Genomic DNA, 26,117 nt, shown 5'->3' with positions numbered 1-26,117 from the left:
TGAAATCCAGGTAGATTAGATCTACTGCATTTCTTTTGTATAAAAAATCAGTTCTTCTCAAAGAAAGAGATCAGATTTGTCTGGCATGATCTACCTTTTTAAAAGCCACATTGTATTTTATCCCAATTACTGTTTAGCCCTATGTCCTTAGCAACTTCCTCTTTCAAAATTTATTCAAAGACCTTGCATACAATTGAAGTCAAACTAATTTGCCTGTAGTTTCTTGGATCACTTTTTTTCCATTTCTCAAAAATAGGTACTAATTAGCAATTCTCCAGTCATAGAGGACGACCCCTGAGTTTACAGATTCATTAAAAATCCTTGCTATAGGGCTTGCAATTTCATGTGCCAGTTCCTTTAATATTCTTGGATAGGGATTATCCAACCCCTCCACCACCCCTTTGGTCTATTAAACTGTTTGAGTTTGACTGCCATCTCAGATGTGGTTATTTCTACTTCTGTATCCTCATGTCCATTAGCCAGCCTGCCACAACCCCTAAGCTCCTCATTACCCTTATAAAAAACGGAGGCAAAGTATTTGTTTAGGTGTTGGACCGTGCCTAAATTATCTTTAATCTTCACTCCATTCTCAGTGCTTAGCAGTCCCACTTCTTCTTTCCTTGTTTTTATTTATTTATTTATATGGTTATATAATCTTTTACTGTTGTTTTTAATTTCCTTTGCAAGATCCAACTCTGTTTGGCTTTTGGCAGTTCTCACTTTTCCTCTGCACTTTCTGACCTCCAAGTGGTAGCTTTCCTTGCTGATTCTTCCAATCTTCAATTTCTTATAGGTTTTCTGCTTTCTCTTAATAACCTATGTGAGATGTTTGTTTGTCCACCTTGGTGTGCAACCCTTCTCTGAGAATTTCCCCCGCCTTGTTTGGGATCCAGGCTTTATACAGGTTCTGCCACATAGCCTTACAGTAGTTCTAAGCCTCCTCCACATTCAGACACTTGAGTTCTTCAGTTCAATACCTTAGCTAATTCCCTTAATTTTTTAAAGATTGTGCTTTTGAAATCAAGGACCCTTGTTGCAGACCTGTTTTTGTTTCCTTGCATTTAGTTTAAACTGAATTAATTCATGATTACTTCAAGATAATGTACATGCGCAACTTCTGCATTGAGTCATTTTCATTGTTTTTTCCATTCTTGGGCCACTGCCGCTGCTGTCTCTGTAGCCATCATAGCCTCCCTCTCCTTTGTAAGGTTTTCCTATCAACCATGAAGGCTAAAATTGAGGGTGAAATCCTGGCCCCAATGGGACTTTTGTCATTGACTTCAGTTGAGCGAGGATTTTACCCCTAGATTTTTTTTTTAATGAGAGTTTAGAATCTGTACAAACTGATGGCACTAGATTTGGAAAGTTTCCTACTCTCATGGGCAAGTTGATATTTTTTTCTAGTCTTGACTATATCATTATGGCATAGCACAGTGGTTTCCAAACTTTTAGTAAGGCCAGCGACCAACTGCATTTTCTTTTTTTGTGACCCATCATTATATATACACTCCTCCTGCCCCAGCACCGCAACCCTAATCCTGTCCCAGTGGCAGGGGAGTGGCCCAGTGGAAAGGGGGTTGGAGAATGAGCTCATCCTGCAGCAGTGAGTGCTGTCCTGTGGGGTTGGTCTCGGCTCCCTTTTCCTGGAGTTGCGACCTGGCACATGGGGTCACAGCGCCACTCAGGTTTGGCCCAACCACCCCATCGTCATGCTGAGGAGCAGCTGGTCTAACCCACAGTGGTGCTGCAACTCTTAGTGCCTGGTCATAATACCTGGTGTTGGAGAGCCAGTCCCAATCCTGCAAGACAGGCGCCACCACTGCAGGGTGAACTTGGTTTCCAACTGCCTTCATTCACCTCTCTCAGCATCACTTAGTACTACAGGGTCCTGATCTCAGTGGGGGCCTCCTTGCACTACCGTAATGTAAATAGCTAAATCCACAGCGAGAAATACTAATATGCTGGAGGAGGGAACAAGCTACTGAAAATGGATAGTGGTAGCAAGTTACTTGGGATCCCTTTTTGTCCTCTCTATCCTCTTCCCAAAAAACAGGTGTTTAGGACCCAGGACTGACTTATCTTGTCTTTTATGTCCTGTATTTTAAGGGATGTCCTCTGTTAATACCTAGTGTCTCAGGTTGGGCATACAGTACATCTATTCTTTTTCACATCTTGAGTCCTAAAGTTTCTCAACTTGGTTCTACTGTGTGCTACTACTTGCTGCCATTATAGCACAATCGTATTCTGTCGTCCACTTTATTTTTAAGGGAATGAGATGTTAATTCTGCAGTGTTGATGTTTTACAATGCCTGATCAAGACAAAAAGGTGAAGAGCACAGAAAAGGGAACAGACAAAAAACCACAAGGGATCACTGCAAGGTATAGTATCTGATAATGGTTTAGTTTGTTTGAACCTCAACAGTGACTTTCTGGAATTTGTACCATCTGCCAAAGTTAAATGCTTTAACGTGAATTGCTCTATACACATGTCAACTGTTACTCTGGTCACAGAGTTTATTTAGAGCATTGGTGATTTCAGGCATTCTGGAGAAGCAAATCAATGGTTATGAAACTTCTGTATGCAAAAATAAAACAATAGTCTACTAAGGCAGTGCCAGAGAATTGCCTTTTCTCTCACCAATGTCGATCACACAAATTGACCTTATTTATATTGAGCAGACTACTTGTTGACATGGTTATAAATAACTTTGTCTAATGAGTTATTAATAGATACTTTATTATGTTTTATCCTAGGGATTACTCTGATCTTAAAAAACTTCGGTCTCTTTTAAATGTCCAGTCAAGCAAACAGCAGGTATTTTTCAGTAGTCATTATTCAACGTGCTGAACAGTTGTATAATCATGCAAAATAATGATTGTGGTAGTCAGTGTGAATTTTGTGCATTGTCAGAAATAGTCAAAGAAGTTTTTAGTGAGCTCATGTGCAGTTCAATTCACTAGAAACTTTTATTTTTTTTGGCAACAGCAGAGTTTCTCTCTAGGGAAAATCCCATTTACACAGTGTAAAGGAATGAAATCAATCAGCTTTTTATGCTGATATGTCATATTCATTTTTAAAATAACAGCAAAATTATCTTCATTTGTTTTGCTGTGTCAACATATCTAGCAGAGCTTATGCTGTCACATTTATCGCTAAACAGCTTAACAACTTTGCCTTTTTCCACATCCTTTGATAATGTCATGAGGAAGTAGTCCCCATTTTCAGAAAGACGCAGGTTAATTATAAGATGATGAAAGGAAGTGAAGGATGCAAAACCACAGGTAAACAATTCCACCATGATTAAATAGTCTTTAGAGAGAGACAACTTGAGGTTAAAACTATGTCAAGAAAATTGATTACACTGATAGTTATCTGTTTATAAGGTCTTCTTGGAGTGATTGCTCATGTGTATTCCACAACAGGTGTGCGTGCTCACCACGTGCACCAGTGTTGGAAGTTTTTCCCCTAGCAGTACCCGTAGCAGTGCCCCTAGCAACCATGGTGCAATATAAGGGGTGCTTTGTGCTCCCCCACACCCTCGGTTCCTTCTTGCCAGCAGTGAGGGTGCTTTGGAACTGCTCTGCTCTAGCTTTGATGTAGCTCGTCCCCATAACTGCTTGTTCGTTCAGTGTGTGGTCCTGTAGTTAGTTAAAGGGATTAACAAATTTATTTGAGCATAAGCTTTCATAGGCTAAAGCCTACTTCATCAGATGCATGCAGTGGAAAATACAGTAAGAAGATATAATATATATTGAATATGAAAAAATGGGTGTTGCCATACCAATTCTAATGAGACTAATTGAATAAGATGGGCTATTAGCAAGAGAAAAAAACGTTTGTAGTGATAATCAGGATGGTCCATTTCAAACAGTTGACAAGTTTCAAGTTGCAACAGACTCCCGCCCAGGCCATCCATTCAAAATACAAGACCACTTATAAAAAGTCCTGGGACTATAAGAGGCGCTCACAGAGGCCTGCCTCCCAGCCTGGGTCCTCCAAGGGCAAGCAGGCGGGGAAAAGGCAGTTTTGACTGGATGCCCAGGGGCACCCTGCCAGTCCTCCTGAGGGAGCCACCCTCAATAAAGCTTCCCTTCTCCAATTGGTTGTATGCTTTCCTCCCAGAGTGGTCGCAGCTGAATTTGCACCGATGGGTCCTCAACACCATCTCCCGGGGCTACAACCTCCAGTTTACTTCCACTCCACCCAACCACCCTCTGCCCCCATCCCTCCTGGGGAACCCCTCACACGAGGCTCTGCTCAAGCACGAGGTGAGGTGGCTCCTGAGCCTAGGAGCAATGGAAGCAGTGCTCGGGGGAGTTCAAAGGCAAGGCGTACTATTCTTGCTATTTCCTTATCCCGAAGGCCAAATTGGGTCTCAGGCCCATCTTGGAATTGCGAAGTCTGAACCAGTACATGGTGAAGCTCAAGTTCTTCGAGTGGTTGTTCATGTCCATTCAGAGTAGGTGTGCGCGCGCCGTGTGCACAGCAGCCGGAAGATTTTCCTTTAGCAGTGCCCGTAGGGTCGGCCCTGGTGCCCCCTGGAGTGGCGTCACTATGGCGCCCTATAAAGGGGCCCGCCGACCCTCCACCACCTCAGTTCCTTCTTACTGCCAGTGAGGGCTAGCTGGAACTTCGCTTGCTGATAGCAAGTTTAGCAGTGTCCATAAACCTCGTGTATATAGTTTGTGTATTTAGTTAGTCTATCTAGATTAGTTGTACATAGTTCTTTGCTGTTGGGGGTTCCCCCCCCACCTACTCGTCACCCCGCTGGGGCATGCCCGGGTCTCCCGAGTTTAAACTCTGCAAGGATTGCGGAAAGATCATGCCTAAGAGTAACCTGCACCCTGCTTGTCTGCGGTGCCTCGAGGAGAACCACCAAAGGGACCGGTGCACTATTTGCAGGGGCTTCCATCCCAGAACTCTCAAAGACAGAGCACAGAGACTTAGAGTTCTTCTGATGGAGGCTGCCTTGCAGCCACCTTTGGACCCGGAGCCGTCCAACGCAGTGCCCAGCACGTCATTGTCGGTGTGGAGTACCCAGGCACTGGCACCAGGACTTAGGGCCCAGCCCAAATCCTCTAAAACCCGGCACCAGAGGGAGTCGGGTCATAAGAAGTCGGCCTCAGTGCAGCACCGCTCGCCCTCCCCGATGCCCACTAAGAAGAAGAGGTCGGTGAGGGAGTGATCGCCCCGTCAGAACCTCCACAGGCCGACACTGTCCGCCGGTACAAGTGGACAGGCTGGGCCACAGCCCCCAGCTGCTCTGTCGACTCCCACACCAGAGAAAGGGCAGTCGAGTCCGGAGCGACTAACATCCCTAGGCCTTAGCGGAGACGTGCGTCCCCCCTCAACGCCAGAGACATTCAAGGCGGCCTCAGACCTGCTGAGACTCCTGGTACTGGCCTCCCCGCGTCGTGGCAGGGAGTTGCCGACCATAGCTTGTCCCCCAGTACAGTCTAGGGGCAAGCTGGCCATGCTGTCGCCTCCCTCTCTGTCCCACGCCACCTGGGCGGCACCAGACCAGACAGACAGCTCCCCACCTCTGTGCTGTTCTCCGGTGACGACGGGTGCCGCTTCCCCCAGGTCCTCTTATTCAGAGACCTCAGACTCAGAGGTGGACTCCTATCGCTCCAGCTGGTCAGGGAGCAGGAGGTCAACTTTGGGGGTGAGCCACAAGCAATACCCACCACAGTGGCAGCAGCAATGGCAACCTTCCGCCCAGTAGCCGTTTTGGACCCCCAAGGCCTACTACCAATTGGTGGGCCAGGCATTTGGTCCTCGCTCCAGGTCGGCCTCGGTCTCCTTCGGCATCGATGGCCCCGGCCCAGTTGCCTCCTCCACTGGCACTATCACTGGGCAGGGGTGTGTCGCATCTAAGTTCAGCACCCCCTCGCCGGGCATCAGCACCTGCGGCGACCATGGTGCGGGTTCAACAGGTGCTGCCAGAGATGCCAAGCCGTTCATTGGTGACCCTGGTACTGACCGTGGTGCTGCATTTGGAACCGGCACCGGCCCCACAACCTCGGTACTATGTGCTGCCAGACCCTAAAGGGCTGGAACCGCCAGAGGACGGTCCGATCCAAGTGATTTCCTCCTCTTTTTCCCCAGATGAGGTGGTTGCGGGCACAACCACGGCACCGGCCCTGGAAGACATTAGGATCCTTCAGCAACTGCTTAGACAAGCAGCTCAGAGCCTCACAATCCAGGCTGAGGAAACTGAGGTGGATGTAGTTCCGGTAGTGGACATCCTGGCTCCATCGGGACCATCCAGGGTGGCCCTACCATTGATCAAGACCATAGAGGATACGTCCCACACCTTATGGCAAATGCCAACCTCATTGGCCCCTACTGCCAAGAAAACAGAGGCGTTATTTTGTGCCCTCTAAGGGGCATGAGCATTTGTACACCCACCCTTCCCCGTACTCCCTGGTGGTAGACGTGGCCAACCAAATGGAGCGTTAAGGGTTTCAAGGGTCAACGCCAAAGAACAGGGACGCCAAAAGGCTTGACCTCTTGGGTAGAAAGGTGTACTCCACGGCGGGCCTTCAACTATGAATAGCCAACCAACAGGCTGTCTTAAGCCGATATGGTCATAACACATGTTCGGCCATGTCAAAGTTTACTGAGCTCCTTCCCCAGGATTCGAGGGCAGAGTTTTCGGCCTTGATGGAAGAGGGAAAGCTCATCTCCTGAGCCTCCCTCCTGGCTGCCCTAGATGCAGTGGACATGTCCTCACGCTCCATGGCAACAGGCCTGATCAGGAGGTGGGGAGCCTGGCTCCAGGTCTTGGGCCTCCCCTATGAGGTCCAGCAGACTATCCAGGACCTCCCCTTCGAAGAGCAGACGCTGTTTTTGGACAAAACAGATAAAGTCTAAAGGACTCAAGGGCTACGCTTCACTCGTTGGGCTGCATACCCCGGCAACCCAACATAGTTTAGGCCGCAAGTGGCCCCGCGCCCTTACCAGCCTCAGAATCGTCCAGAGGTTGGGCGCAGACAGGGCAGGTACGGCAGGATGTGCCACCAACACCACCCCTCCGGCCAGGCATCCAGCCAATCGTGACCGACGTCAGGGCCTAGACCCCCTATTTGATGGTACGGTCGAGGGCGGCCTACCGATCAGGACTTCGGATCCTTCTTTCCCTACCTTTAGGTCACGTCTGTCCCCTTTCTACCATGCCTGGTCTCAAATCACATCGGACAGTTGGGTGCTTCGCATGGTAGAGAGGGGATATTCTATCCAGTTCTCCTCCCTCCCACTCCACCAGCCTCTCTCTCCGTCCCTCTTCAGGGACCCCTCTCAGGAGCAACTTCTAATTCAGGAAGTGCGGTCCCTCCTCACAGTGGGGGTGGTGGAGGAAGTTCCTCAGGAGCTTAGGGGCAGGGGCTTCTACTCCCGGTATTTTCTAATACTGAAGGCAAAAGGGGGCCTGAGACCCATCCTTGCGGCGACTGAACAAGTTTGTGAAAAAGCTCAGGTTCCGCATGGTCTCCCTGTCTTTGATCATTCCTTCCTTGGATCCAGGAGATTGGTATGCCACCCTCGACTTAAAGGATGCATATTTCGATATTGCCATAATCCCCCAACACCGTCGGTACCTCAGGTTTGTCATGGCTGACGCTCATCTGCAGTTCACAGTGCTCCCGTTTGGCCTATCGGTGGCACCGAGGGTCTTCACGAAGTGCATGGCAGTCGTGATGGCCTTTCTGCGCAGGCGGGGTATCAAGGTATTCCCCTTGGACAATTGGCTTATAAAGGGCCGCTCCAAGGAGCAGGTGGAAGCTCAGATGCTTTTCATCAGGCTGACCTTCCTCGAGCAAGGCCAAGTCCACTGTATCTCTTACCCAAAGGATAGAATTTATAGGGGCTGTTCTGGACTCAACACACGCCAGAGCGTATCTTCCGGAGTCCAGATTCCGGTCCATGTCCAAAATCATTCTCGGTCTGCAACGTGCCCCGACCACCGCGGCAAGAAACTGCCTCAAGCTGTTGGGCCACATGGTGGTGTGCACCTATGTGGTGAGCCATGCCAGACTCCGGCTTCGCCCACTACAATCCTGGTTGGTGACGGTATACCGCCCGGCTAGGGATCCCCTGGACTCAGTGGTGACTCTTCCCCAGGTGGTGCTGATCTCTCTCCAATGGTAGCTCGACTCGCTGAAGGTGTGCTTGGGGGTTTCCTTCGCCACCCCTGAACCCTCTCTCTCCCTGGTGACGGATGCCTCGAATCGGGGATGGGGGGCGCACTAGGGGTATCTCAGGACACAGGGCTTGTTATCGCAGGAGGACCTGAATTTACATATCAACGTCAGAGAGCTGAGAACTGTTTGTCTGGCTTGTTTTACCTTCCAATTCCACCTGGCCGGCAGATGTGTCTCAGTCCTCACAGACAACACGTCAGCGGTCTTTTATATCAACAAACGAGGGTGCACGGTTCTCCCCTGTGCAGGGAAACCCTCGCACTGTGGGACTTTTGCATTCAGAATGCTACCCACTTCATGGCGTTCTACCTCCCAGGGGAACAGAACAGCCTGGCGGACGCCCCCAACCACTCTTTCCGGGGTCACTAGTGGTTACTTCGTCGGGACGTAGTGCACTCAATCTTCCGACTCTGGGGTCGTCCCCAGTTAGACCTGTTTGCTTCAAGGGAAAACAGAAAATGTAGGCCGTTTTGCTCCCTCCGGGGCCACAGCCTGGGGTCTCTGTCGGATGCCTTCCTCCTGTCGTGTAAGGAAGGGCTGCTCTACGCCTTTCTGCCAATTCTCTTGATACACAGGGTAATTCTCAAGATCCTCAGGGATCACGCCCATGTAATCCTGATAGCACCGTCATGGCCGCGCCAACATTGGTACACGTCGCTCCTGCACATGTCCACCCGAGTGCCACTGACACTGTCCCTGCTGCCAGATCTGATCACCCAGGACTAAGGCTGCCTCCACCACCCAAACTTGCAATCACTCCACCTCACAGCTTGGATGCTCCATGGTTGAACCTGGTGGAGATGCAGTGCTCCCAACAGATCAGACAAGTGCTGCTCGGTAGTAGAAAACCTTCAACCAGGGCCACCTACCTGGTCAAATGGAAGCACTTCTCCATCTGGTCCGGTCAGTGAGAGCAGGAACCATTGCGGGCCCCAATTCCCGTTATCTTAGACTATCTGCTCCCCCTGAGACAGTTGGGCCTTTCCCTCTCCTCGGTTCGAGTTCACTTAGCAGCCATCTTGGCTTGCCACCCGGGAGAAAGGGGCACCTTGGTGTTCGCAAACCCGCTGGTTGGTCGTTTCCTCAAGGGCATGGACAGGCTGTTTCCGCATGTCCGTCAACCAGCTCCTACCTGAGACCTCAACTTGGTCCTCTCTGCCCTCACGGGGCCTCCCTTCGAGCCCCTGGCTTCGTGCTTTCTGCTGTACCTGTCATACAAGATAGCTTTTCTTGTAGCGATCACTTCGGCCAGGAGGGTATCGGAGCTCAGGGCACTGAAATCCGAACCCCCGTACACGGTCTTCTATAAGGACAAGGCGTTCCTGGCTCAGATCCCGACTCAGGAGATTTGTAAAGCTGCCACGTGGTCATCCATCCATATGTTCACATCGCACTATGCCATCACGCACCAGGCTAGGGATGATGCCGCCTTCGGTCGTGCAGTGCTTCGGTCGGCAGTGACCTCCGACCCCACTACCTAAGCTTAGGCTTGTGAGTCACCTACTTTGAATGGACATGAACAACCACTCGAAGAAGAAAAAACGTTCACCCACTTTTTAGTAACTGTTGTTCTTCGAGATGTGTTGTTCACGTCCATTCCAATACCCACCCTCCTGCTCCTATGTCGGAGTGCAGGCAAGAAGGAACTGAGGGGGCGGAAGGTTGGCGGGCCCCTTTATAGGGTGCCGTAGTGGCACCACTCCAGGGGGCGCCAGGGCTGACCTTATGGGCGCTGCTAGGGAAGAATCTTCCTGCTGGCATGCGCGCGGTGCGCGCACACCTACTTTGAATGGACATGAACAACACATCTCGAAGAACAACAGTTACTAAAATGTGGGTAACCGTTTTTTCCGCACGGTCTCCCTGGCCTCCGTCATCCACTCCCTGGATCCCGGGGACTGGTACACCGCCCTTGATTTGCAGGAGGTGTACTTCCACATTCATATATTCGAGGGGCACAGATGCTTCCTCTGTTTCATGGTGGGGCAGGAACACTAGTAATTTACAGTCCTCCTGTTTGGCCTGTCCACTGCCTCCAGGGTATTCGCTAAATGTATGTCAGTGGTGGCGGTCTACCTCAGGCACCGCGGGGTCCAGATCTTCCCCTATCTGGACAATTGGTTGGTCAAGGGCAGCTCCTGGTCATAGGTGCGGGATCACGTGACACTCCTTCTGTCCACGTGCTCCACTTTGGGCCTGTTGGTAAACAACACCAAGTCCACGTTAAACTCTGTTCGTTGTACTGGGACTATCGGGAGGCACCTCATTGGCCAGAGCCTCCCTTCCACTGAACGGGTTCAAGACCCTGAAGGGGCTCATTGATACAGTCACAAGGTTTCCAGTGACAACAGCCAGAGCATGCCTCCAGCTTTTGGATCACATGTCGGCGTGCACGTATGTGGTCCATCATGCCAGACTCAGGATGAGGCCCCTCCAGCTCTGGTTGGCCTCTGAGTTCTCCCAGGCCAGGGACAGGATGGACAAAGTCATCACAGTGCCCGAGCCAGTGATCACCTCCCTTCAGTGGTGGTCCTCCCCGAGAAACGTGCCCCAAGGGATGCCATTCAGGGGCAGGGCCTGTTGCTGAAACTGGTGTCCGACACACTGGACCTGGGATGGGGGGCCCATGTGGGGAAGGATCAGACCCAAGGTCTGTGGTCAGCTCAGGATTTGACCCTCCACATAAACATTAAGGAGCTCAGTGCAGTACCCTCATCCATCAACGTGCACTTAGCGGCCATATCGGCCTTCCACCTGCTGGTGCAGAGCCACACGGTATTCTCCCATGCTATGACTGGCTGATTCCTTAAGAGATTAGATTGTCTCTTCCCATATGTCAGGCTCCCAGCCCCACAGAGGGACCTGAACGCGGTGCTGGCCCGCCTAACGGGCCCCTTGTCTGAGCCACTAGCTACATGCTCCTGGTCGCACCTCTCGTGGAAAGTAGCCTTCCTAGTGGTGATCACGTTGGCTAGGTAGGTCTCAGAACTCAGGGCCCTGACCTCCAAGGATAAAGTCCCACTCCACACACATCCTTCATTCCTCCTGAAGGTGGTCTCTGCCTACCACATGGGTCAGGACATTTTCCTGCGGGTCCTCTGGCCCAAACCCCATGTGTCTAGTGAGGAGCGCTGCCTCCACACTCTGGATGTGCGACAGGCTCTGGCTTTCTACCTGTAGTGAACAAAACCGTTCAGAAAGGCCTCGCAGCTTTCATTACCTCAGCCAAAAGCATGAAGGCTTGGCCAATCTCCACTCAGCAGCTCTCCAGTTGGATCACATTGCATCTGTACCTGTTATGACCTTGCGGGAGTCCCCCCACTGTTGATTGTGAAGGCACACTCGACTAGGGCGCAGGCCTTGTTGGCTACCTTTTTGGCCCATGTTCCCATCCAGGACACTTGTAGGGCTGCTACGTGGTCTTCGGTTCACACTTTCACCTCGCACTATGTGATCATCTCCCAAACCAGGGAGGACATCGGATTCAGCAGGGCTGTGCTCCGTCCCGAGAAGTGTTGAACTCCTCCCACCTCCAACAGATACAGCTTGGAATCACCTATTGTGGATACACACGAGCGATCATTCTAGGAAAAGACAGTTACCTTTTCTGTATCTGGTGTTCTTCAAGATGTGTTGCTCGTGTCTGTGCCACATCCCGCCCTCCTTCCCCTCTATCAGAGTTGTCTGGCAAGAAGGAACTGAGGGTGTAGCAGGGGAGTGCGCAGCACCCCTTATACCACACCATGGAGGCGCCACTCCGGGGTCGGTAGGGGTGCTCCCTATGGGTACTGCTAGGGGAAAAGCTTCCAACACCAGTGCATGTGGAGAGCAAGCACACCTACTGTGGAACAGACATGAGCAACACATCTCAAAGAACACCAGTGACGGAAAAGGTAACTGTCTTTTTTTCTAGTATTTGTAGCAAAGTCCTCTTTCCCCCCACTCCCTGTTGGGACTTCTCTCTCCCATCCCTACTTCATGGTCTAGTTGGATGGCCTATTTCTCTTGTTCTTCTACATTCTGTTCAACATGATTTTCATGGGATTGACTGCTGTGGCGTGGCTGAAAGTCCTGACATTTTGGAGGCAGTCCTGAGAAATCCATCCAAAGCCCAATGTAGCTAGATATGTAACATAGCAAGGAGCATCCTTATTGCTTGTAAATCCATTGCTGATGCTGTACAAAGGTGTGGAGAATTGATCCAAAGGATTCTTTGTAACGTACAGGGCTATGTATTTGCTTCACTGAGGCTGAAGTTTGCAAGCTATGAGGCAGCTCAGTGTGAAAAATTATCCTCCAGGATGCTATCACAGTGGATAGCAGTGGTTGGAGGGAGTATTGTGTGTGGATGCACTGCACCTGTTTACACAAATCAAGCCAGCAGTTTTGGACATCCGTACAGTAACTAAGGGTGGTAGAAACACTTAGCATTTAAAGTTGAAATGGCTGAGTCACCTAATACAGATAGACCTCTAAAATGACAGGAAATATTGTACCTCTGTGCAGCTGTGTGAGTGGGATTGACAGTAAAATTTCTGAAACAGTGTATAATGTCAGTGGTTTAATACAACCTGTAGCAGGCTGGCCTGGAGGGTCACTGATCTCAAAATTTGTCACATTTCTTCATCTACCAGTTTGATTCAGCCAGGGCCATCTTTAGCCATAGGCAGAACAGGCAGCCGCCTGGGGCACCACTAGGTCTGGGGGCACCGCTCTGCTGGGAGCCCGGACAGATGGGAAGCAGTGGAGCATGTCAGAGCAGGGCTGCTGGGTCCTAGAGAGAACCAAATGCAGCACAGTCTGAGGGAGGGGATTGGCTGTTGGGGTCTCTGGGAAGGGATGGGGGAAGGAACTCACCTGTAGGGTGACCAGATGTCCCAATTTTATAGGGACGGTCCTGATTTTTGGGTCTTTTTCTTATATAGGGTCCTATTCCCCTCCACCCCTGTCCCGATTTTTCACATTTGCTGTCTGGTCACCCTAGGTGGGGGTAATTGGTACTTATATAAGACAAAGCCCCAAATATCGGGACTGGCCCTATAAAATCAGGACATTTGGATCTGATCACCCTAGCTGGGAAGCGCGTCTCTCCCCCAGGCTGGCAGCGATCCATCTCATCCGGGGGGAGCTGCACAGGGCAGGATGAGCTGCTGTGGCTCCATGGGTGCCCCGTCCCTGAGATCAGATACTGTGCTAACTTCATCATGGTCCGTTAGGCTGGCGGTGGTGCCCATTGGCGTGTGATCGGACCTGAGGGTTTGCTACTGCTGTTGCCACTCTGCACTCCAAGAGGTGGATTTTAGGGTTCTGCAGTTTTCCACCTATCTCCTCCTCTATTGCAGCTGTTGGACCAGGAGGCTGGGGGGTGAGCCAAGCATGAAAGCAGTGCTGTGTTACCATTTAGATTGTCATTTAACAAATTTGTTTGCCAAAAATGCTTTCTAACAATCCTGAATTCAATTTCGATATTTAACAGAGTGCAAGTACCTAGAGCAGTGGTCCCCAACCTTTTTCGTCTGGCGGGCACCAGACGAAGGACCGTGGCAGTGGACGAGCATCCACCGAAATTCAGCGGTGATGCTTCTGGATGACGCTGCTTATCAGTGGCAAGCAGTATCATCCAGAGGCGTCGCCACCGAAATGCTGCCAAATTTCGGTGGCATTTCGGCGGATGCTTGTCCACCGGCCAGTACGCAAGTGCTCTGAGAGGCCTCTGTGGGCGCCATGGCACCCACAGGAACCGCATTGGGGACCCGTGACCTAGAGAGCCTCCTGAAGCACAGTGATAATTTTGATTTAAATGGAGTTGAACTGTATGAAGAATTGAGTACACTATCATCAATGTTGCCACATACAAAATCGATGATGGACATTGTACAATTTACTCATACCAGCAAACTTGTTGACATATATCCTAATGTGTACATTGCCACTCATATTCTACTGACAATTCCTGTAACAGTAGCATCAGGAGAACAGAGTTTCTCAAAACTAAAGCTCATTAAAAACTATCTCCGCTCTACAATGAGTCAGAAACACTTGATTGGTCTTGCTATTCTTGCAATCAAACAAGACATCACTTTGTCTTTGTATACAATGACATTATCACTGATTTTGCAGCCCAAAAAGCCAGAAGGATTGCTTGTAATTAAAAACAAATCCTTGTTTCAATACCTCTTCATATACAGTTCCAATAAAATGTTGACAAATTAAAAAAATTATATTTGCATCATTCTGTCAAATCAGAATTTTTTCTATAGTGCTATTTCTTTAGTGCTAGTCCATCAGCATTACAGTGTGCTTAATTAAGTTAAACTGGTTTTAATAACTTCCATGTGGCAAGTTTTCCAGTAGTGCAAGCTTATGTTTGTGTTGCTAAGAGCAAGACAGGCACAGGGGCACCAGTTTAATAATCCCGCCTAGGGCACCATAAATCCTAAGGACAGCCCTGGATTCAGCACTGCATTGGATCAGCGTATTAATATAGCTTTGTTTGCATTGTGGGATGTATGCATTACCTTTATAATGGCAACTCTTGGATCTAAGTTAGATAGTATCTGAAGTCCCAATAAGAATTTGAAAAGACAAAAGCTAATCTTTTCTCTGCTTGGTTACTTTCTATATACTGTTTGCCTTATGCATACCCTTCCTTGCATTTTCAGCTCCCAGCCATTAACTTTGAAACTGCTCAGAATAGTATGACCAAGTCAGAACAATACACCAACAAGACTAATGGACAAAGAAGCCGAGGTCAATGGCAAGAATCAACTGAAGCTGTTGAACTTGAAAACTTTAGGTAAAGATTGTTCCTTTCTTTTAATCAAATATGCAAAGTATGAATGGAACATGAACTTGGACTTCTAATCCTAACTCTGCTTCTGTGGGTTTAAATCACACCTTTAAATTTACAACGGTTTTTCTTCTTACCTTATTAATGATGATTGTTTTAGAAATAGCAAAGGAGAGGTTAACAGTGCTAAACGTATAATTGCTACTTGGAACCCCAGAATCTCATGCTTTTAAACTGGTAAATATTTGAAGGACATATTAAATTATACATATTCACTTCTGAAGGAAAGAAGAGATGTGTGGTTTGCAAAATGCAACAAATAATCAGATTAAAGGTTTCCCAAGGGCAGTTAGACAGTTCAGATTGCTGTTTCATTAAGCATTTTTTTTATTTGCGTTGTTACAAACACAGGAAAGAATCATAAGATGCCTAAGGTAGAATCTGTTTTGTTCTTCTGATGTTGTGTGCCACAGTACCAGCAGGGACAGTGTGTGAAGGCAGTTACCGAATGGCTGCTCCCACTTGCTGCTGCATAGGCTTTGAGATCTGCTAAATGCTAATTTAAATAAAAGTAGTAGTCATGTTAGTCAAACAATTTGTTATCATACACTATTATAATCTCAACAATTAACTGTCTGCTGACAAAGTCTGTTTTCTCCTCATTAACGTTCAGTAATCTAAACTTATCTTACTACAATGTAATTAACAATACTGCATTTTTCTTCCCCTGACCCGCAGTGTGAACTACAGGAATGAGAGAAATTTTAGCAAGCATGCTCAACACAAACAGTTTCAAGAAATCTTTACAGCTTTGGTTAAGAACAGACTTATCTGCAGGTAAGAATATGTGATACATGTATGTCTGGAATAGAGGAGACTACTCATTTGCTTGGATTAGGCAGGGATCCAAGAAGAGTGAGTAAGGTGTGGCTTGTACACGTCAGCAACAGTCCCTGTGGTATGGAAACTGTTGGTTTCACGATATGGGGCTGGGAGATCTTTAATATAAAAAAAAGTGGGCAAAAACTGGGTCTCCCAATCTTAATGGGCAGATGATAACAATACTTCTCTGCTTCCTGAGTTCATTTGCACACTGGAACCTGTTGTCTTAAAATTCTGTAAATTTTTTGTTGGAAGTCAATTCTTTGATTTCCCTTGTTGCTGATGGCATGCCCATCTACAGAAAAAACAGGCTCTATTTCGCTCATCTCAATTGCCTCAGCACTGTAAAACTAGCTTGCTACCCATACTTACTTGACCATTGAAGGCTTATAGAGAGGAAACCTTTTTCATACTATTTCTCATAGAATTAAATTGAAACTTCACATGAAATTGTAAGGACTGGCCTAATAGTCACAGCTGGGCTGGCATCCACAGGTAAGGAAGTCCACTAGATGGTAGGGATCAGAGTAATTGCTAGAGCCGTGATCAATAAGCAAGAGTGAGAGTCAGGCTGGGGTCTGAGCCTGGAGATTAGAGTTAATTACCAGACTGGAATCAGGAGACAAGAGTGAGGGTCAGAGTCAGGCTGGGGTTAGATATTTGAGATCAGAAGCCAGATGCAGTCTGGAGTCGCCAAAGGCCAGAAGTCTGTGTGGTTTGTCTAGGAAACTTCCTGGAGTGCCCTCAAGGGTTAAGTATTGCATTTGGCCAATCAGAAGGCTGTAGGGGTTGTCACTCTAGACAGGGGTGGGCAAACTTTCTGGCCCGAGGGCCACATCGGGGTTGTGCAACTGTATAGGGGCTGGGTAGGGAAGGCTGTGCCTCCCCAAACAGCCTGGCTCCTGCCCCCTATCTGCCTCCTCCCACTTCCCACCCCCTGGCTGCCCCCGCCTCAGAACTTCCAGGCCCCCCCTGCTCCTTGTCCCCTGATCGCCCCCTCCCAGGACCTCCACTCCCTGTCTAGCCCCCCTGCTCCCTGTCCCCTGACTGCCCTGACCCCTATCCACACTCCTACCCCCTGACAGCCCCCTGGGGACTCCCACCCCTATCCAACCGCCCCCTGCTCCTCGTTCCCTGACCACCCCTCCTGGGACCCCCTGCCCCTAACTATCCCCTGGGATCCCACCCGCTTATCCAACCTCCCTTGTTCACTGTCCCCTGACTGCCCTCTCAACTCCTATCCACATCCTCGCCCCCTGACAGGCCTCCTGGGATTCCCACTCCCAACCCCCCCCCCGTTTCCCATCCCTGACCACCAGCACCCCAAACCTCCGCTCCATCCAACCACCCCTTCCTCCCTGACTGCCCCCCAGGACTCCCCTCCCCCTTACCCAACCCTCCTTCTCCCTGCTTCCTTACCAGCAGCAGGAACTCACAGACATGACACTCAGACAGAGCCAGCTGTGCTCCCCACACTGCCCAGCGGAGCGGCAGGCCAGAGTGCTGCCGGCATGGCAGTGGGCAAGGGGAAACAGCAGGAGAGGGGCCAGGGACTAGGCTCTCCGGCCGGGAGTCCAGGGGCCAGTCAGGACGATCCCGGGCTGGATGTGGCCCACGAGCCGTAGTTTGCCCATGTCTGCTCTAGACCCTTGGGGCAGTACTTCCTGCAGTGCCTAACTGTCAATGTGCTCCATGGGTGTAGCTCTGCGTTTGTTCCCCACACCCCATCTTCTCCAGTGGCAATATGGGAATGTCAGCCATCCCAGGCTCCGCAGACCTGGGTTCTAGTCTCACAGATCTTTACAGAAATAAGTGAAAGACATTCAAGAAAATATAGGCACTGAAATTTATTTTCTGAAAGAAACGTATATTTTATATTTAAATAAAATTTTCTATTTAAATCCCAGGTACATTTTTCAAAAAACACCCACATGATTTAGGGGCTTTAAGGTCTGTATTATAAAGGTATTTAGGCACCTAAAAATCCAGTTAGATGTCTAGAGGGATTTTCAAAGAACCTAACCAAGTTAGTCACCCACCTCCCATTCAAATCATGAAAGTCAGTGGGAATTTGGCACCTAACTTGCTTAGACCCTTTTGTAAATTCCACTAGATGCCTATCTGCATCTTTAGTCACGTAAATACCTTTGTAAGTCTGGTCCTACTTTTAATTTTCAACAGTGTTTTATGCACTTAGGAGCCTAAGTCTCCTTGCAATGGGACTTTGGCCATGCCTGCACTACAGACTTCTGGGCTGACATAGCTCTTCCAGAAATCATTCCTGACCAACATAGCTGTATTGACAGAAACCCCTAATGCAGAGGCAGTCATATTGGCAAAACTATACTTTTATCACTGTATCTTGTTTTGCTCAGGGCAGTGAGTGGAATAAACCATGGCAGTAAAAGTGCAGCTTTGCTGGTATAGCTGCATCGATGCGAGGAGCACTTTGCTGGTAGAGTACAGAAGTATAGCTATAGCGGTAAAAGCTCTCCTATGTAGACATGGGCTTTGGTTCCTATGTGCCTAAGTCACTTTTGAAAATGGGACTTAGACTCTTAATTCACTTAGGCACTTTTGAAAATTTTAGCCCCCTTCTCTTTTGGGTACCGTGCAATGTGTCATTGTACTCTTGTAGAGGAACTGTAATGAGACAATTTCATTTGCTGATAATTCAAGGAAACTGTACGTTATCTCTTTCCAAACACTTTATGCATTGTGACAAACCTAATTATTTCTGACTTTTTTGTTTTTTCATCCCTTTGATAATGATATAATGAAGTTAGTACCTTGTATTGAAAATAAAAGACCTGGATGAGGTTAATATTGCTAGCATATATTAATAGCCCTGTGAAACCAGTAACACAAGTGCAGTCACAAGGGGATTACATGCTCTTTTATAAGCACATTGCTACTAGTATGTTGATAGCATCTTTTTACAACAACTGCCATTGCAGAAGGTCAAAGCCTCTAGAGGTTGCATTGGATAACTACTACCCCTGTAGGGGAACATGAGAGACAGATTCCCTGTTAAAGCCTATGGATTCTGTCAGGGATCTGGGCATGCTGAAGAGCACTCCCCTTCTATTCCACACACCATTGCCAAACAGAGAATAGAGATCATTTTACAGCATGTAAAAATATTTTTTTATTTGGAAAGCACGACTCCCATCTGCTTTGCAAAAGCATTCTGTGCAAGCCATCAATTCTCCTTGAAAACAAAGCACCACTTTTCTGGGGAGGCAAGTGTGAGAACTTAGGATAGAGCCTCTACTCTTAACAGGGCATGGGTGCAAAGAGGCTGTGCCAAATAAGTTGATGCTGGAGTCCTATTTGCATCTATTACAGCACGGCCTTTATTTTTATCAAAATATTTTTAGCCATTGGCTTAATTCCCAACAGCAAATGATAACAAGGGAAGAGAACTGCCACATCACATAGACTTCTGTTTCTGGATAACTTGTCCTGGTAAATACAGATACACACCCCTTTATAGATAGATATAGATAGATACTCACCCCTCATATATATAGAGAAAGTGTGTATCTATCTAAAAAATGTGTGTGTGTATATAGGTGTCTAAAGATTTTTTAATAAGAATATAGAATATATAACTTTCAAAGACAATGGAAAACTATTTGTTTGTGTTGTATCTTGAAAAGTTATAGATCGGTAATACTCATTCCTGGAACTTGGTAGTACTGTTGTATCTAGATGCTTCACTTTAAGCACATGGGCAGTTCCACTGAAATCAAGGGGACTACTTGTGCTTAAAGATCAGCATGTGCTTTTCTGGATTAGGGACTGAGTGAATATTGTGTCTATTAGGTGTAACAAGTGCTGGTTAGTAATGTGCAGTTGAATGAAATCTAATGTGTTCATAGGAAATTCATATTGTGTCAGCTATATTGTATTTATAGTGCTTGAATACAAGTAGTATTAAAATATGCTGTTTTGTTGGTTTTCATGCTTAATCTCATAATGATTCATGCCCCAAATTGAAAAACAGCGTTACGCATGTTCATTGTTATGCATTTGTTATTGTCTCAGGTTTATAATTGGATGTTTTTGATGTTTCTGCTACAGGGAGTGGGTTAATCGAGCCCCATCCATCCATTTCCTGAGAGTACTAATCTGTGTTAGATTATTAATGAGGGATCCATGCTATCAGGTTGGTTTGCCAAAATATTGTTTATTATTGAAAGACAGAACACATATAAACTATATATGTATTGTATTATGTAATATGAAAATATAACAGTAAACTACAAACATTCAACAAAACTCCAGTAGTGAAAGTTTAACCAGGTAAGAGTACTGAAACTGCAAAACTGTTGCAGTTAATACAAACATTTTACTGTATACAGGTGCCTTTTGCGGAATACATTTATTCAACTTGTGTTGTTTCCTGTATATAGTCATTAAGTCTTAATAAGAACATAGGAATTACTATAGCAGAAGAGATGAACAGTCGAGTCTAAAAATCCTGTTCCTGATTCTGGCCAATTCTGTAGAGAGACATACAAAACCCTCACAATGCAAATGCATTAATTGTAGAAAACTTATTGGGGGAAAATATCATCCCACAGTTCCCACTGGTGTTCATCTGGTATTCTGAAATATAATGACTGGGTGCCATTAGTATTATCCTAGCTGTTATGATTATAGATTGTTATTCATATAGGTTAAAAAGGTTTAAAAACACTGGACATGTTTAGTCTTGAAAAAAGAAGACTGAAGGTGGACCTGATAACAGTCTTCAAATACGTTAAGGACTGATATAAAGAGGACTATGATCAATTGTTCATGTCCACTGCAGGTAGGACAAGAAGTAATGGGCTTATCTGCAGCAAGAGAGAGTCAGGTTAACTATTAGGAAGAAGTGTCAGAGGGGTAGCCGTGTTAGTCTGGATCTGTAAAAGCAGTAAAGAGTCCTGTGGCACCTTATAGACTAACAGACGTATTGGAGCATGAGCTTTCGTGGGTGAATACCCCCTTCGTCGGATGTGTATTAGGAAAAACTTACTCTAAGGGTAGTTAAGCTCTGGAATAGGCTTCCAAGGGAGGTTAGGAAATCCCCATCGCTGGAGGTTTTTAAAAACAGACTGGACAAACACTGGTGAGGATTACTTGGTCCTGCCACAGTGCAGGTGGCTGGACTTGATGGCTTCTTGAGGTCCCTTTCAGTCCTACATTTCTATGGTTCCATATCTCCAATCCTTTTTAGAAACTTAATCTATTTGCCTCAGCATACTGCAATACCATGCATTCTGTAGCTGAATCATACATTATTGTCCCAATTTTCAGATGTTTAAAATTAAATATAAGTATCCTGATTTTTGAAGGTGCCCAGCACCCACAAATTCCATTAACTTCATTGTGCTTTGGGAGAGCTCAGCACTGCCAAAAACAGGCTATTTATATTAAAGTACCCATTTGTCCCAATGTTTCTCTGTTATGACAAATTTAATTAGTTTTCTTCTTTATTTTTGTTCAGGAAGTGCTCCATAACCTGGGTGGGATTGAAAATCTAGCCCAGGTAAAATATTCTTTGTTGTTTTTGTCTCTTATCTTATACAATAGTTTGTTTTTGCAAAGGCAAGAATGAAATGTATTGTAAAAGTGTTATTCTGTTGTAGGGTGACCGGACAGCAAATATAAAAAATCGGGATGGGGGTGGGGGATAATAGGAGCCTATATAAGAAAAAGACCCAAAAATTGGGACTGGGTCTGCAAACTCAGGACATCTGGTCACCCTGTTCTGTTGGCACATGGAGAGAAATAAATTTGTTCTCCGATTTGCACATGGATAAGTAGGTGTGGTTACCAATTATGCCCAAAGCAACTGTACATGTAATTTAAGTAGCATGCACCAATGACATTTTCTTCCAGCTAATTGGATTAGACAGTAGCTAGTTTGCTAAAGTGAAAAAGACTATTAAAGGTCAACACATGTTTGGCTCAATCATGAGAAAAAATTCTAGGATTTTGAGGGAAGGGTGTGTAAAGTCCCCGACTGACTTCTCTGAAGGAATAACAAAAGTGACAGAAACACTATTAGTTTGAAATAAAAGCACACTGAAATGACTGTTTTTCACAGATTGCTGTGCTTTAATTAATGAGATCTGTTAGGGTTTTTTTTTACATCATTGCTTCCCGTGCATAGCATTCCATGTTGCTGGATGTGACTTTGGTCACGGCAAATTAAAAGAAAAGTCTCTGGGCAGTTGTGAAAAGGACAAAATAAATAGAAATATAATTTTGAAAAAAATCAAAATGCATGACATTATTTTTTGTTCTGCACAAAATAGTTTTTATTTGTCCAGGTTTAATTCTTGCAGACAAAAAGGATAGCACATATTATGTGGTAATACAACTGTTTGGAACACAGAAGCTAGCATTCTGGAATACAGCACTGATTAATTTAGTCTGATGATCCAGGGAAGCCAAAAAGCGTTTGCAATGCATCTTATGTAAAAAGTTTTCGTGTTCATTAGGTTCCATTTTATGGAAAGTAAAAATGTAATCCTGGTAAAAAATGCTAAAATTGTTTGCAAATCACTAGACAGTAGGTCATGGATGCATGTCTGTGGCTCCCACTGTGCCCACATTGGCTCTCCAAATCTAAACAAATTCAGTTTCAAAGAATAAAGCTCTCATTTGAGAATACACTTGTGCGTCCCACTTGTGCTATGTTGGTGTTGGTATTGAATCCTTCCTCTCTATTTAGGGTGACCAGAAGTCCCAATAAAACTGGGATTGTCCCGATATTTGACTGTTTTTTCCCATGTCCCGACCGATGTTTGGTCAAGACGACATTCATTTATTTATTTATTTATTTATTTATTTATTTATTTTTGCTCCACTGGTGGCACTATTTTTTTTCTTTCTTTTTTTCCCTCTCCGCTGCCCCCCCCCCCCCCCGATCACCCCATGTGTCTTAATATTTTATTCCTCTCATTTGGTCACCCTATCTCCATTACAGTCCCTTTATGCTCAGGGTTCAAAATATTCAGCTCTTAAGGTTCGCAGTGAAATTTGCTCAAGTGTTTACTGTCACATCAAATCGCCCACATACAAATATCTCCAAATGTCAGACATTATGGCTATTTTTTTACACCATTAAATCCATTAGTCTAATGGCAACTGTGGCAATAGTGCAGCTGTGTATTGTATTATAGGTGCAGCAGTTGCACTGCTTATAGTTAAAATTACATAACAGTTTTCATTCTAGCCCCTGTTTTCACTTGCTCGTAGCTTTCTGAAACTTTCACCTTCTGTGCTGAATTTTTCGTTCTTGGTCTCTGCCTGACGGTGAATTATTTTTAGAAATGAAATCTTAGCAGTATGATATCTCACTACGCACTCTGTTACTAAGTTGTTGCTGAGAGGTTAGTAGAGTTTAGTAGAGGCTCATAGGTTTTGTGTATGAAGAATGGGTGTGCAGATTAGTAAACTGGTATTAGTGAGGGTCCACTCTGTTAATTTTACTTCTAGAGAGAAGGAATCATAAGTGATGGTGCACTTCCAGCACAGACTGTGAAAGACTGACACCCTAGGATATGCTGTTTTGGGTTATATGCTGTTACGTTTGTAGCCCCATGTTTCCTCCCAATAGCTTTCATAAAAGTCATGCAGAGACCTGTATAAAACTTTGGATTCTGAAATCATTACTATGTGCTCTCTCATCAATATTCTATGACATTTAAATTGCGTAGCAAACTGGTTGGTTAAAAGAAAATTGCACTCGTCTTACTTAAGGCAGCAATCTAAAAGAATAAACTCATGGCAGAGATTCTTCTTAAAACAGAGGATGATTGGTAATAGTCTTACCAGATACTGGTGCGAACCACAGAAGCACTACACATTTCAACATTATTGGTAGCATAACCCTTGACTGTGCCTCATTATGAGAAATTTTCTCATTTGAGATGCAAATATGCCTTTGTCTAGGAAACATCTGGTATACTATGAGTGTCACTTAATTATTGATGTCAGAAATGCTGAGCCTTAAAATGAAGTTTCTAATTAATTCAAGCTCTCTTCTCTACTATATGTTCTTGTTGTGTTCCTCATTGTAGATATTAGCTGTATGATATCATCACCTCTTTCACGCCACTGTTACTTTTCCCATTGTAGTAGACACCGTTAGGCCACTCAGCGTCATCTCCTCTCTGGGCTGTAAACTGACAAACCTGTAAGTCTCTGGAATAAAAGGGCTTGAGAGAATTAACGTAGTACACTCTGGGCTTTAGGGAGGAATTGGGAAATGCTATGAGGTAGTTAACAGCTCCCAGGCGCTCTTGGACCGTGAATAGCCCTTCCCATGACGCTTCCATCTTATGGGCCTGTTGTGCCTTCAAGACCATAACCTGGTCTCCTACCTTGAAGGAACGCTCTCTGGTATGTCTATCACACCAGGCCTTTTGCTCTTTTTGAGCATCCTTTAGGTTTTCTTTAGCGAGGGCTAAAGAGTGTCGGAGGGTGTTTTGTAGGTTGCTTACAAAGTCCAGAATGTTAGTTCCTGGAGAGGGTGTAAACCCCTCTCATTGCTGCTTCACCAGCTGTAATAGCCCTTTAACCTCGTGGCCATACACAAGCTCAAATGGTGAAAACCCTAAACTGGGATGTGGTACAGCCCTGTAAGCAAAGAGCAACTGCTGCAACACTAAGTCCCAGTCATTGGAGTGTTCATTCACGAATTTACGTATCATGGCCCCCAAAGTTCCATTAAACCTTTCCACCAGGCCATTGGTTTGATGGTGGTATGGGGTGGCAACCAAGTGATTCACCCCATGAGTCTCCCACAGTTCTTTCATGGTCCCGGCCAGGAAATTAGTCCCTGAATTTCGTAAGGATATCGGAGGGCCAACCTACCTTGGCAAAAATGTCTGTTAGGGTCTGGCACACAGTTTTAGCCCTGGTGTTGCCTAGAGCTACTGCTTCTGGCCATCGGGTAGCAAAGTCCACGAAAGTCAGTATGTACTGCTTTCCTCTGGGGGTATTTTTTGGGAAAGGACCCAGAATATCCACAGCTACTTGCTGAAATGGGACCTCTATTATGGGGAGTGGCTGGAGAGGTGCCTTGACCTGGTCTTGGGGCTTTCCCACTCCTTGGCACACCTCACAAGACCGGACATACTTGGCAACATCCTTGCCCATCCCCTCCCAGTGGAAGGACTTCCCCAGCCTGTCTTTGGTTCTGTTCACCCCAGCATGGCCACTGGGATGATCATGGGCTAAGCTTAAGAGCTTCCCCCGGTACTTAGTTGGAACCACCAACTATTTTTGTGGATGCCAGTCTTCCCGGTGTCCACCAGAAAGAGTCTCCTTATATAAAAGCCCTTGTTCTATAACAAACTGGGATCGGTTAGAAGAGCTGAGAGGCGGTGGGGTGCTCCATGCCGCCACCCAAGCTTTCTGAAGGCTGTCATCTGCTTCCTGCTCAGTCTGGAACTGTTTCCTGGAGGCTGGAGACACCAGTTCTTCCTTAGACTGTGGACTTGGGCTTGGTCCTTCGGGAAGCGATGTAGGTGATGGGGTTGTTTTCATGGCTGGTGAACCGCTCTCCGCTGGTGCAGCAGGTGGTATTTCAGGCTCTGGCTGAGCCTCTTGGGTATGGTTGTCTGCTGCTTCTGCCAGTTCAGGCTCACTGGCGCCCTCTGGTGTTGGGTTAAAGATACGTTTTCAAGCGCTGGCATCAGTGCTGGCAATGGTTCTGGTGCTGGTTGCGTTTCCAAGTCCTGGGGTCTGGGACTGGAGGTACTGTGGCTGTTGCAGTCGTAGGCAGGGGATCCGGGTCCACTACCTCTGTCTGAGTCTCTGCTATCACAGACGGGGCCTCTGTGGACGGTTCAGGAACAGGGATGGGTCTGGAGGCTTGCCTGGCTTGGCTGCGTGTAACCATTCCCACCCTATTGGCCCACTTTACCTGGTTGGCCAAGTCTTCCCCCAGTAGCATGGGGATGGGATAATTGTCGTAGACTGCAAAAGTCCACGTTCCTGACCAGCCTTTGTATTGGACAGGCAGTTTAGCTGAAGTCAAGTCTACAGCTTGTGACATGAAGGGCTAAATTGTCACTTGGGCCTTTGAGTTGATGAATTTGGGGTCCACTAAGGATTGCTGTATAGCTGACACTTGTGCCCCCGTGTCTCTCCACGTGATAACCTTCTTTCCGCCCGCTCTCAAAATTTTCCTTCGCTCCGAGGGTATTTGAGAGGCATCTGGGCCTGGGGATCTTTG

The 26,117-nt window shown here is 46.6% G+C and overlaps 1 protein-coding gene across 7 annotated transcripts in view; it reads left to right on the top strand.

Moving 5' to 3' along the window:
- The window catches only part of NEK10 (NIMA related kinase 10), a 182,601-nt gene that overhangs the window by 8,807 nt on the left and 147,677 nt on the right, over positions 1-26,117 (top strand). For 6 of the 7 annotated variants that reach the window (XR_007772384.1, XM_050938315.1, XM_050938313.1 and 3 more), the window contains exons 2-7: positions 2,268-2,379; positions 2,755-2,815; positions 14,865-14,998; positions 15,731-15,829; positions 19,961-20,045; positions 21,372-21,413. Coding sequence is in view for 6 of the 7 variants with exons in the window: in XM_050938315.1 (XP_050794272.1) it covers positions 2,306-2,379; positions 2,755-2,815; positions 14,865-14,998; positions 15,731-15,829; positions 19,961-20,045; positions 21,372-21,413 (495 nt within the window). In the remaining variant the exon portion in view is untranslated. The remainder of the gene's footprint in view (positions 1-2,267; positions 2,380-2,754; positions 2,816-14,864; positions 14,999-15,730; positions 15,830-19,960; positions 20,046-21,371; positions 21,414-26,117) is intronic. The other variant, XM_050938314.1, reaches the window with a different exon arrangement.

This window comes from Gopherus flavomarginatus, chromosome 2, assembly GCF_025201925.1.
Source record: "Gopherus flavomarginatus isolate rGopFla2 chromosome 2, rGopFla2.mat.asm, whole genome shotgun sequence".
Lineage (NCBI taxonomy): Eukaryota > Metazoa > Chordata > Testudines > Testudinidae > Gopherus > Gopherus flavomarginatus.
The sequence above is the reverse complement of the archived record's forward strand: the minus strand, read 5'-3'. Positions and strand labels throughout refer to the sequence as shown.